Source organism: Cephus cinctus, unplaced genomic scaffold (assembly GCF_000341935.2).
Source record: "Cephus cinctus unplaced genomic scaffold, Ccin1 Ccin1_scaffold0240, whole genome shotgun sequence".
Lineage (NCBI taxonomy): Eukaryota > Metazoa > Arthropoda > Insecta > Hymenoptera > Cephidae > Cephus > Cephus cinctus.
The window spans coordinates 491,380-502,758 of NW_014332956.1; the positions used below are offsets into that span (position 1 = coordinate 491,380).

Here is an 11,379-nt window from a genome sequence, read left to right on the forward strand (position 1 = left end):
AAACCAATATTTCTATGCATTTTTTATAACTTTGAAATTTATTTGAATATACACATTTGTTTGCGCATTACGTCCATACAAATGTTTAGGGTTCGGTTGGACAGAAGACCTTGCTGCCCCGCCTGTTTGTCAAGAACGGTTTGTGAGGGGCGGCATCATTTTTCCCACCATCGAGCATTCCATTCATTTTCGCTGACTGCAATATCGGCTGGAACGATGGTCATGACCGCGCGGCTACGAGAAATCTGTAACATCGACAGAGGCGATGATCACGAAATCCTACTCCCGGACTCGCCGCTACGATTTAGCGCCATGCTTTTGGTATCGCCTAAAACCGGAGCGTTGTGCATCTCCCTATTCATCTCTGTGGGCGCAGCGATCGCATCGTGGTCGCCAATGATGACGTCATCGATGACGTTTCACGGGCTGCTCACAGCGACCGCGGCCTTAAGTGGAACGAGACAGGGGGTGTTGCGATCGTTGCGAGCGTTAAGTGGAACGCACCCTAAGCCAGTGGAAGCCTGAAATCCCCAGATAAAGAAGAATACTTAAAATTCAAAAAATATGGAAATAGCTAAGATTCAGAGCTCCTTTAATAATCAGAAAATTGAAATCACACCTCCTCATAATGCATTGTATTTTAAATTCTAATGAATTACAAATACGTGATCTACTACACTCAACGATCTAATGTAGGTAGAATTTCGTTGGCCAAGTTGGTATGGCCGAATGGCGGTTAAAGTCAGAGATGTTTGTATTTGTTTGCACTCGCTTTCTTATATTCTGTATGTACGATTATTTTTGTGATTTCTTTTGATTTATGTATGGAAGGCTAAAACTACGAATGTGGCTCTTGATACTGTGGGGCAGATAGTTTTAAAAATGTTGGTGTACGATGTGATGCATAAAGAAAAAGTCTATGAACTTATAGCAGGCGACCTCAGGGGTCTTGGGGTTAAATACCGTTTCAAGAAGAATGCTATCAAAACTGAAAAGCCTGAGAGATCTGGAAATGCTTTGAGAAAAGTATTCAAGACGCATTTGTCTTACCTACCACTGGACGTGGTAAATCTGTCCTCTGGTGCTATTGTACATGTTCCTTCATTTGTTAGCCAAGCAATTGCATACTTGGAGCAATTCCTCAATCAGGAAGGATTGTTCCGAAAAGCTGGCTCACAGATTCGACAAAAGGAACTGATCGCTCGGGTTGATAATGGTGGCACTTTGCTGGAGAAACATCAAGCTGTCGACGTTGCTAATGCCTTGAAAACATTCTTTCGGGACCTTCCTGAACCCTTGATACCATATTGTTATCATGATTTATTTGTACGGTGTGCAATGCTGAAGACTAATCGTATAGAAGCTTTGCTATTGGCATGTATATTGTTACCACCGCATCATTTAAATACACTGGCATTCTTTATGGATTTCTTGAAAAAAGTATCCACTTTTGAAAAACAAAATAAAATGGGTATTGACAATCTAGCTAAAGTTATTGGACCGAACATTATGCCTTTACAAGAGCCAACTATGGCTGCTGTTCAAGCCAGACTCGAAATACATTTGGTCATAGTAAAGGTACTAATGCTAATTTAAGCACTGTATGAAAGCGTCTTCTGTTAATATTTAATATAGATATTGTTCTAGATTTTAATTGATAAAGCTGAATGTATTGGAGTTTTATCAGAGCACGTTACAGAAGTTCTCACCGGAGAGGTAATTGGCAGTATTGAAGCTGAACTAGATCGATCTGATCCTACACTACATTCTAAAATAAATAAAAAGAAAAAACATCGCAGTGGCAGCCTTACACGTAAGCCACATCTAAGTGCCTCGAACCTCAATCTAAGTATGTCTGTCGATCTGAATACTAATCTTTATCGATATATAGATGTTAACACAATGGTTCTCTATCTAATACAGTAACTATGATTGAAACATTCATACATTATATTCTGCATGTTTATAAAAAATCATCACTAATTATAAATTCCATAGTGTTAACATGTATAAATAAACTAATATCTTTAATCATAACTATTTCTAATTTTTATAGTTTATTGATATTAGTTCGAATAAAATAACACAATAACTTTATTTACCCAAAGTAAAATAATTTTATATATGTTAAAACACGCGAATTATTTAATCACAATGATTTTCATCAAAGGGATGATTAATGGTCTGAAGAAAATAGTCGGCAAGAGTGGTTCCCCAGTTGATTCAAGAACAGGAAATACTAATTCGGTACCGGAACCTAATCCGGCTCATACGCCATCCATTAAAGTTGGTAAAAAGCGCAAAGTGATGGAAACAACAGCTCCACTAAGTATAAAGAAAATGTACGAATTTATTACTAAGTATATTGCATATAATAGAGTTGCTAGAGAGCAGAAAATTTTTGTTTTTTGTTTTTTGCATGTGCTCGAGCGTGATTTATTTAGAAAATTTTCAAAATTGATTTCAGTTATCGTTGTTTTCTTAGTCGCAGTTACGTTCTATTTAATGCTGCATTTGGAATGACATTTTTTTTTTAATTTTGTTATCGCTTGCAGGCGAGTTTTATTGGAAGTAATGCCTGACAATACTTGCCTCCGACCTCGTCATTTGTTTGCTTCTCCAGTTTCTAGCAATCCGAAGTATGTACATAGTGCATGCTTTTATATGCCCGTTATATATTATTGTACACCAATGGTCGACAAACATGAATTAACAACCTTTTATCAACTACACTGACACTATTGGCATGTTATTAGGAGTTTTTCACTATAAAAAAGAAGAAACCACTTCGTTTTAAAATTGCCGACCATTGTCTTACATGCTTGGTCATGTCATAAAAATAATTAATATATACAATCAATATTCTCACAGCCCAATGAAGGACAGAAGCCCGTTACAGAAATCGAAAGTTCGCAAGTACTTGTCGCACAAGATTCATTCAGAAACGTGAGTATTAGGTCAATGTATACTAGATCTTGTATTTGTAGTTTACTTCAATCAAAAACAATTAATAAGTTACCATTAATTATATCAGAACTGTTGGAGAGAAATTGGACAAGTCAAAAAGGCTTAGACTGAGCTTAGATCGTCTGGTCTCTAGAAATAAGGTAGAACTTTGTTTCTTTTCCATAAAAATAATAAATTTTTACAGTCAAGATGTTTAAGATGTACCGAATCTCATTTCTACCCGTAGAAGGTGGCGGATGTGGATACACAGTCTTGCAAAGAATCATGTAGTAGTCCTCGTCTTGAAAGACGTTGGAGTTCAGCAAGCAGCGGTTCCAGCTCTACAAAAAAGCGTAAGACACAGAGCGACGGGCTATTGCAGTTGATGTCGCCGACGAAGGAAAACGAAGAGGCGGATGCTGTTAATCAGAAGGATTACGATCAAGTCTTCATGGATGCCAACGTCAACTTATCCGATGACGGCGGCGAGCAGGTCTTGCAGGAAATAAATAAATCAGATCTGAAGAATAGAATTAAGTGTATGCGCACTGGATCCAGGAGGTCCATGGAGATGTTTTACGTGACCAAATTACCTGGTGATTATCAGCCGTCAAAACGAAAAAGTCAGTTACATACGACGAATGATCTCGGCGAAGAGTATGTCCGAATACCCAAAAGTGAATATGAGGAAATTAAGAGTAGAGTATCCGCCATTGAAACTAGAATTTCTCAAGAATTTGGATGCATTTCGGGCGATGTTGCTGATAATCTGGCTGACTGTTCTGCCAGCAAAGTGCAAAGTGAATATGAGAAAACATTAGAAGAGGCTAGCATAGAAAATACTGTTACTGCTGATCATTTAGCCAAGAGACTTGGCAAGGAACTGAAGATCAGACGGTCCAGCGAGCACAAGGTAATAAGATCACCTAGTGCTAGAAAGATAGGGAATCTAAGAAGAAGATCCCAGGAGAAACCTAGCAGGTAATTACAGAATATTTCTATATCCAATCAATCATAATATATGAAAATTAATTAACGATTCAATTAAATTTGTACATCGATTTTAATAATGTTTCAGTAAACATCTCAGTCGCAATGCTTCCTGGCATATACCCAACAGATCTGATCTCCAGCACCTAGTGCAGACATCTCCACATTTAAATAATTTATATACAAAACCCATACGGAGTCGCCCTAAGGCAATTTCCACGCGTCCTAGTTCGACTTCGTCAGAGTCCTATATAACATCAGAAGCCGATCCAATTTGCAGTGACGAGACTAACGCCAGATTAAATTATCTCCAAGAACAGCTTCATACTTTAATATCACACACTGCCGAGCACACAAGAGACTCGTTGAGCGACGACGATGGAAATGCCGTCGACAATGACCTCTTCGACATGAGAGATTCAAACATGTCGCGAAACGTACGCCGAGCTTCCTCGTTTCATGGTGGAGATTTCATAGATAATTCTCAATACTTTAACAGAAAGGTGAGAGAACTGAAAAAGACTAATAGCCAACAGAATATCGCCGTGAATAATAACGTTCCTGTTAAAACCGTATCAGATAGTAGTAAAGAGAAAACAATAACGTGGAAAGAGGCTGACGGTTATTTCAAGTCTGACTGCCGTTTCCAAACACCTACACAGCAAACTGGTCGAGCATCAGTAGCAAAGCTCCGTACTCAAAACGCTGGTATGGTCTTGGCAAAAGCTAAATTATTCGATGAAACCACAGCAAAGGCTTCAGGCAGATACGATTCTGCTGCAGAGAAAAAACATGCTCAACCAAATCCACACAGAAGACAGCCAGTAAAGCTATCAAGGATGAGAGAATTCAAAAGCCTTGACCTAGACTCTTCACCTGTTCCCAAGAGAACAGCGGTACCACGTAGAAAGCACAGTAGTAAAAGTCCAAAAAACAATAATGCAAAACTAAGATTAGTCCATTCACCAGGCCCGTCCCCACTCATTAAGATGGAATTGACCATAGTCCCGCAACAGAATCCACGATCGAATTCAGAGAAACGTTTGAATCGTCGAAACTCCCAAAAATTCGAGAATCACTCTCTAGGATTGGCTAAAAATAATCTAATCTTAGATCAAGGTCAGGTCAAGGAGGAACCATTTGATAATATCGCTAGTCACAAAGAGAACAGACCAAGAAGGTCTCCACCGTCTGGTGAAAAGGTATCGGTTAATGGGATGCTGCAAGAATCCAATATTAATATTTACAAACCTGACTCTAGTGCGACGTGTAAGACTCCACACATAAAGAGACCTTTAACCTTGAAAACACCCAAGAGCTCAAGGTCATTGGCCAGGAGACCAGCAGTCGATTCTAGAAGGACACCGATGAAGGCTGTGGCACCGTTGAGTACACCCAAACGGCAGAGTCCTAGAACTCTTCTTAAGACTAGACAGCTAAGTAGACACGTGACATAGAATTTGGAACTATGACTACTTGATGACTGACTACGATGACAAATTAGTAATAATAGAGAAAGGCGACAGAGATATTTGCATGAATTTATAAATGGAGGAGATAGATAAAGGGGTAATGACACACAGCCATAATATTTTAAATCTCACTTATTTCTGTACTGTCAATCATTGTACTGAACATTGTATTTGTACTATTGCGATAATGATTTAATATATCTTTATAATATTACGTCGGCGTATAAAATCTACTTCTCCTTAATTAACGATACGTCAACAAAGTCGAAATAAGACGAAGGATTTTTCATGTAAGGAACTTTGGTTCTTAAATTATGAATAATTAAACGATTAGACCAGACTCTCTCTCTGCCCTTATTCTGTATGTAATAATTAGACTACCGTTATTTTATTTTTAATGACTTTCGCCCCGCGAAGCCTCTTGGATTTCTTTGACCGTGAAGCTTATTTTCACTTTTCCCATTTTCTTGCGCATAGAATCATACGACTCAGTCCTGATTTTCTTTACGGCACCGTTGTTCAGTCTAGAGAAAGAATTTTTATCAATGCTTCTCATTGGTAGAATTGATTACCTTCATTTATCGTTTCTACGTACATCGTTCTTCTTGGCTTCATTATATGTACGGCTTCAGGACTACACTCCGAAGACGACGTGGAGGACTGCGAAAATCGATTCCGTGTACACTTTGGACACGTGTCCCGTTTTCTACAACGGCAAAGGTAACATTATAATACTAGCCAGGCCTAATAGACCAAGGGTCCTTGACCCAGAATTAGCACGTTGTTAGATGTATGTTCGCCAATATAGAACGTAGGCGCGTTCTCGTATTCACGGGTTATAACAAATTACCTTTAATAATTAAAGATTTATTTGTCTTGGTTCCACAAAAACTTATATATGTACCTATTAAAATCGCTGGCAGCTCCAGAATGATTGCTGTGCCTTTGACGATGCCAGACTTTGTGCTCTGGCTTTAAAGAACGCATTACAATATCGCAGCACAAACGAGAAACAGCACCCCGATGCTCCATTCTACGGAACAAATTATCTCTGTGCTGTAGAAGGCTATTCAAACTTATATTCTGATAGTGGGCAGCCCTTGCCCACGCCTGCAATTCAGGCTTAACATTGTCCTCGTCTTCCTCCATATCATGTGCCAGGTATCTGGATGAATAAAGATAAAAATATGTGCATCAGAATGTCCCGTATATTAGCAGATAATGCTGCTCGCAGAAATCAATCGATCATCCATCGAAGATCCAAGATCGTATTACAAGGCTACAAAAAAATTGAACGTCGTATACTCCTCCGGGTAAAGGGACGCTCTTAGAAAATACGTGAAGACCATGGCGATGAGGTAATTGTCAGCCAGCTTGCAGCAAGGATCCGTTACAAAGAAATCCTCTAAGTCCTGGTCTATGTATAGAAGAAATATATGTTATATTCAATGGAGAAAATACTGCTAATTCTAATTGTAATGTATACCTATTAATTTGAAGAAATAATCAATATTCCATTGCTTGATGCAGATCATTCTATGTCTGCATGATTGATGCTCTGAAGGAATTATTCTTTGTTCCATACTGTTGCCCATTTTTCTTCCGGATAATTACTATTTATACCAATGACAAAGATCAGTAAAATAAACGAAGAACAGCCTTGTACTTAAGGCAATAAGTTCAGCTTATTATTTCGCCTTAAACAGTTCTTAATTTGCCACCAGCGTCAGATGGTAAAACAAATGATAGCAGATAAAGGCGCCTGAGAAATGCGATATCAGGAGGACTAAATATACTGCAATTTATATTAATATTCAGACTGATGAGTTTATCACTATGGAGTAACGATTCTATTCAGTCATTAATTCTTTTATACAATTATTAATCAAATATTTATATTGTAAATTTTGTCACAAGATACTTAATAGTTTAAAATTTTGCACAGGATTATGTCGTCAACAATAACCAACTTGTATCAGCCAATCACGTTGCACCGTCTGTCCTTCGGCATCTAATTCGAAAGCAATTGTTGCACTTTGTTCTGAGAGAGAATCTGTATGAGACACGTGGCTGTTATTGAACGAATCACTGACTGGAACTTTCTTAGGGAACATATAATTTGGAAAGACTTAACAATGTTAAAAGCTAACTGGTCTGATTGGAAGGATCGTCGTGACTACGTTAATTGCGTAATTACGTGATATCGCGGCATGGCTTGAGGGACACGTAGTATTGTTAAGTTTGGACAGCTTTGCAAAAGGACCGTGGCTCAGTAGCGCCGTTCTGCATTTACAGTTGTCAAAACGTAAAATTTCGGTGGGATAAGTGTTTGGAAAAGTAGGCGTATTGTGCTGGCCCTTGGGCTGGATTTTCTGAAACCATTTGCCAAGATGAGGGCTGCTGGAATAACCCTCATTAGTATCGCACTTACATGCGCTGTTATTGGGAATGCATATTATCAAAAGAAACAATTCTATCCATCAGTCGTATACATAACCAAATCTAATCCCAGTATGGCTGTAAGTATTTTAAGTTATTTTTACAGATGAGTTCAAAACTTGAGTTAAATAATAGAGTATGTGGATTAGAGCATGATTAGAAATATCACAGATTGGTGTTTGGCTGCTGGTTAGAGATACCAAGTGTGGAATACTTATAGTTTTTCTTTCAGGTAATCTATATACAAGGTCTAATCCTTGTATTTATGATAAATACTTTCCTTAGAAAAATATTCTTTGGTAATCTACGGGCTGCTGAGCTTGAAGTATGTTGTCAATTTATTAAAGTATTGTGGTACAATGTATAGGGTTTTTATAACGAAGCTGATTGTTTTTCAGCATTTGGTCGAGAAAGCATGGTATGCTGTTACCGAGACATGTCTGGCTTTTACTGTGTTTCGAGATGATTTTAGTCCCAAGTTCATAGCTCTATTTACGCTTTTACTTTTTCTCAAATCTTTTCACTGGTTGGCAGAAGACAGAGTTGATTATGTGAGTACTTTAGAGCAAAGAGCAAAATTATTTTGCTGATGAATCCAGGCTTACAATGATCTTGGTTACAGATGGAAAGAAGTCCTGTAATAACGTGGTTGTTCCACCTCAGAGTTGGCAGCTTGCTGTCGCTTCTTTTTGGAGCTAACTTAACTATGATTCAATATGCATATGATTCTACTCTTGCAAAAGGTGCTTCGGTACAACTTGTCTTTGGTTTTGAATATGCTATACTATTGACAGTTGTTTTGAACATTACCATCAAATATGTGTTGCACACTATTGACTTACAAAGCGAAAATCCTTGGGATAATAAACCTGTATTTCTGTTGTATACTGAACTAATCATTGGACTTTTAAAGGTTTGATATCCTTAATTCAGTTTGATATCCTTTTTAAAAAATTATCACTCGCGGATCAGCATTGCAATATATACGATATTATTATAGGTAATACTCTATGTGACTTTTGTTATGATAATGGTGAGAATATACACTTTACCATTATTTGCCTTCCGACCGATGTACTACACGATGAGAAACTTTAAGAAAGCATTCCATGATATTGTTATGTCTCGAAGAGCAATCAGAAATATGAATACACTTTACCCTGATGCCACTCCCGAAGAATTGGCTGCGGCTGATAACGTTTGCATCATTTGCCGGTAAGATATGTTTATTCAGAGGTACGTTCATTCATACACTAAATACATACATAAATAAATACACTTCTTGCCCTTAAATAATGTTACAGAGAAGAAATGGTTTCTGCGAGCAAAAAATTACCCTGCAACCACATTTTCCATACAGCATGTCTACGTTCATGGTTCCAACGTCAACAAACGTGTCCAACTTGTCGGCTAAACATCTTAAGACCAACTACGAATACCCCTGGAACTAGACCACAGAATCAGCCAGAAGCAGGTCAACCAGCACCGCAACCTGCACAAGCCCCAGGAGCCAATCAACATGGTATTGATGATGACTATATGCTGATTCAGTAATATCAGGATATTTAGAGTAGTATTGAAGTATATTCAAATTGTTATAGGTCAGGGCTTCCAAATTCCATCATTCTGGGCTAACTGGCAAGCACCTGGAGCAGCACAGCAACCACAAGGACAAAATAATGCTCCAAATGTTCCTCTTCCACCTTTTCAACCTTTAACACCTGGTGGAGTTCCTTTATTTGCACCACCATTCCCACCAATGGTTCCACTACCGCCAGTGCCCACACCACCTCCAAATTTAACAACCTTAAGCGAGGAGGAACTTCGAGCTATGGAGGGTAACATGCGACAGGCTGTAGAGGCTAGAATCGAAACACTCCAAAGAGTACAGCTCTTGTTGGATGCTGCAAACGCAATGATGAACCAGTATCAAACAGCAGCAGCAACAGCGAAGTAAGTATTAAAATAGTAATATTTATTTTTAGATCATATCTCTAGTATGTAATTATTTTCACTTGTGTTCTAGCATTCCTGTACCAACCTCAATCCCAACAACAACGAGCACAGCGGAAACGTCCCAAACGAAAGTACCAGATCTATCAGTAATTAAAGAAACAGCATCTACGAGTGCAGGAGAATCTCCAGCAAGCAGTAGCAATGAGCCTACACCCTCGACATCTAGAGCAGATAATGAAACTAGAGATGAACAGGAGATGCTCCGAAGAAGAAGATTGCAAAAATTTTCATCACAAGGGACAGCCGAATAACCTAGAACCATGTTCTGAAACAGAGGCGTATCATACTAGCCAAAGGCTGATATCCTATTTGAATTACTTGATCGACCAAGAGTTCAGTATCGATCATTGACTGATTCTAACAGACGTTTCTAGGACTTCGAGGTTCGGGGATGGAAACATAGTGCGTAAAATGGTCGATTACCAAAAAAGTTTTAGGGGTGAACAATTTTATAGAAATACCGGTTGCGTACGATTGCGATCGGTTGTTTAACCACTTGTACAATGCGGGATGAACTATCTGGGTCAAGAAATTAAATTTAGTATTACAACTGTGTTTTTGCATTACAGAAGAATACTTTGTACATATTAAGCTTTTTGATGCAGTAAGTTTTCTGCATTCCAATACCTTTTCATGTGCTCCTTTTTAGCAACTTGTACAGTGTTGCTAATTTTTTACACTTCTAGGATCTCACCATTCGGACTACTATCCACAGTTATAGTACTTTTCCTGACATCTTCCTTGCCTTTGTTTATCCTCTGCCACTGGGTTTTTCACGCATTGAACTTCCTGATTATTGTAAAGAATGACTTTCTCTTCTTTTCTGTTTATAATCTGCTCTGTTATATCATTGTACAGATTTATCAATATGATTTTGCTTGTCACTATTAATAACACAAAGCAACTTTTTTCCCATTATGTCCTTTGGTATGGTTGTGACAGTGGGACGGCAGTAGCATAAGTCATAGTAATTTAACTGTATAATACTTATTCCAAATAACAATTATATGTAATAAACCTATTTGTGTATTTAAAGTCATCAGCATTTACTCATTACCTCTACGAATATTACTAATTCATCCATTCCAATGCTCGCTGTATAATGAAGTAAAGAAACAGATAGATGAAATAAATATATCATTTGTGTTGTCAATCACAGAAATTAAAAACATTCACTAAAATCAAAAAATAATAAGTCATTAAATTGAGTCAAAAACGTAGAAAAATTGATATTTGATCATTAATTTGGTGGCAGCAAAATGACATTGCCTATTGGTAAAAATATTCTCAGATTATTTGCCATAAACATAACATAAGATCAGTGATCCCTACACAAAATCACTATATGTGAGGTTCTTAAAAAAGAGAAAATTACACGATTATACTGACAAAGAATCCATTAGCCAAGAATAAATTCACGATATTCAATATATCCAGTTATCTTAATATTTGTGGTGTATAATTTTGACACCTTGTCTGGTGTCGACAACGCATTCTGTAATTAATGTAAACAGAA

The 11,379-nt window shown here is 37.8% G+C and overlaps 3 protein-coding genes across 8 annotated transcripts; 2 read left to right on the plus strand and 1 right to left on the minus strand.

Moving 5' to 3' along the window:
* Positions 1-391: 391 nt before the first annotated feature.
* LOC107265776 lies at positions 392-5,748 on the plus strand. Of its 5 annotated transcripts, none has more exons than XM_025083093.1 (9): positions 392-692; positions 832-1,578; positions 1,648-1,849; positions 2,171-2,342; positions 2,556-2,639; positions 2,872-2,946; positions 3,035-3,107; positions 3,194-3,927; positions 4,025-5,748. In XM_025083093.1, the coding sequence occupies exons 1-9, from the start codon at positions 651-653 to the stop codon at positions 5,391-5,393; spliced, it is 3,498 nt and encodes a 1,165-aa protein (XP_024938861.1). In that variant the 5' UTR covers positions 392-650; the 3' UTR covers positions 5,394-5,748. The 5 variants fall into 5 exon arrangements, with proteins under 5 accessions (XP_024938861.1, XP_024938863.1, XP_015591048.2 ...); XM_015735562.2 differs by having other exon boundaries at positions 394-692; positions 1,648-1,813; XM_025083096.1 differs by having other exon boundaries at positions 679-696.
* On the minus strand, positions 5,525-7,517 carry LOC107265782 (speedy protein A). The gene is made up of 6 exons (XM_015735577.2): positions 7,379-7,517; positions 6,895-7,021; positions 6,684-6,825; positions 6,313-6,573; positions 6,004-6,114; positions 5,525-5,932 (listed from the first exon to the last, which is right to left on the minus strand). The coding sequence occupies exons 2-6, from the start codon at positions 7,001-7,003 to the stop codon at positions 5,803-5,805; spliced, it is 753 nt and encodes a 250-aa protein (XP_015591063.1). The 5' UTR covers positions 7,004-7,021; positions 7,379-7,517; the 3' UTR covers positions 5,525-5,802.
* A 55-nt stretch (positions 7,518-7,572) lies between these two features.
* Positions 7,573-10,898, plus strand: LOC107265778 (E3 ubiquitin-protein ligase synoviolin). 2 transcript variants are annotated; one of them, XM_015735566.1, is made up of 8 exons: positions 7,573-7,927; positions 8,080-8,172; positions 8,246-8,398; positions 8,470-8,760; positions 8,848-9,062; positions 9,152-9,369; positions 9,449-9,800; positions 9,874-10,898. In XM_015735566.1, exons 1-8 carry the CDS (start codon positions 7,799-7,801, stop codon positions 10,112-10,114), a joined length of 1,692 nt encoding a protein of 563 aa, XP_015591052.1. In that variant the 5' UTR covers positions 7,573-7,798; the 3' UTR covers positions 10,115-10,898. The 2 variants fall into 2 exon arrangements, with proteins under 2 accessions (XP_015591052.1, XP_024938867.1); XM_025083099.1 differs by having other exon boundaries at positions 7,663-7,927; positions 8,068-8,172.
* Positions 10,899-11,379: the final 481 nt, after the last annotated feature.

Excerpts from the sequence above, each read along its gene's own strand:
- LOC107265782 (XM_015735577.2), bottom strand. The coding sequence starts at position 7,003 with ATGGGCAACAGTATGGAACAAAGAATAATTCCTTCAGAGCATCAATCA. Across the intron at positions 6,826-6,894 it reads TTATTTCTTCAAATTAATAG|ACCAGGACTTAGAGGATTTC; the intron begins GTATACATTACA and ends TTCTATACATAG. Across the intron at positions 6,574-6,683 it reads TTCAATTTTTTTGTAGCCTT|ATACCTGGCACATGATATGG; the intron begins GTAATACGATCT and ends TTATTCATCCAG.
- LOC107265776 (XM_025083093.1), top strand. The coding sequence starts at position 651 with ATGAATTACAAATACGTGATCTACTACACTCAACGATCTAAT. Across the intron at positions 693-831 it reads ACTACACTCAACGATCTAAT|GCTAAAACTACGAATGTGGC; the intron begins GTAGGTAGAATT and ends TATGTATGGAAG. Across the intron at positions 2,343-2,555 it reads CCACTAAGTATAAAGAAAAT|GCGAGTTTTATTGGAAGTAA; the intron begins GTACGAATTTAT and ends TATCGCTTGCAG.
- LOC107265778 (XM_025083099.1), top strand. The coding sequence starts at position 7,799 with ATGAGGGCTGCTGGAATAACCCTCATTAGTATCGCACTTACATGCGCT. Across the intron at positions 8,173-8,245 it reads TACGGGCTGCTGAGCTTGAA|CATTTGGTCGAGAAAGCATG; the intron begins GTATGTTGTCAA and ends ATTGTTTTTCAG. Across the intron at positions 8,399-8,469 it reads CAGAAGACAGAGTTGATTAT|ATGGAAAGAAGTCCTGTAAT; the intron begins GTGAGTACTTTA and ends TCTTGGTTACAG.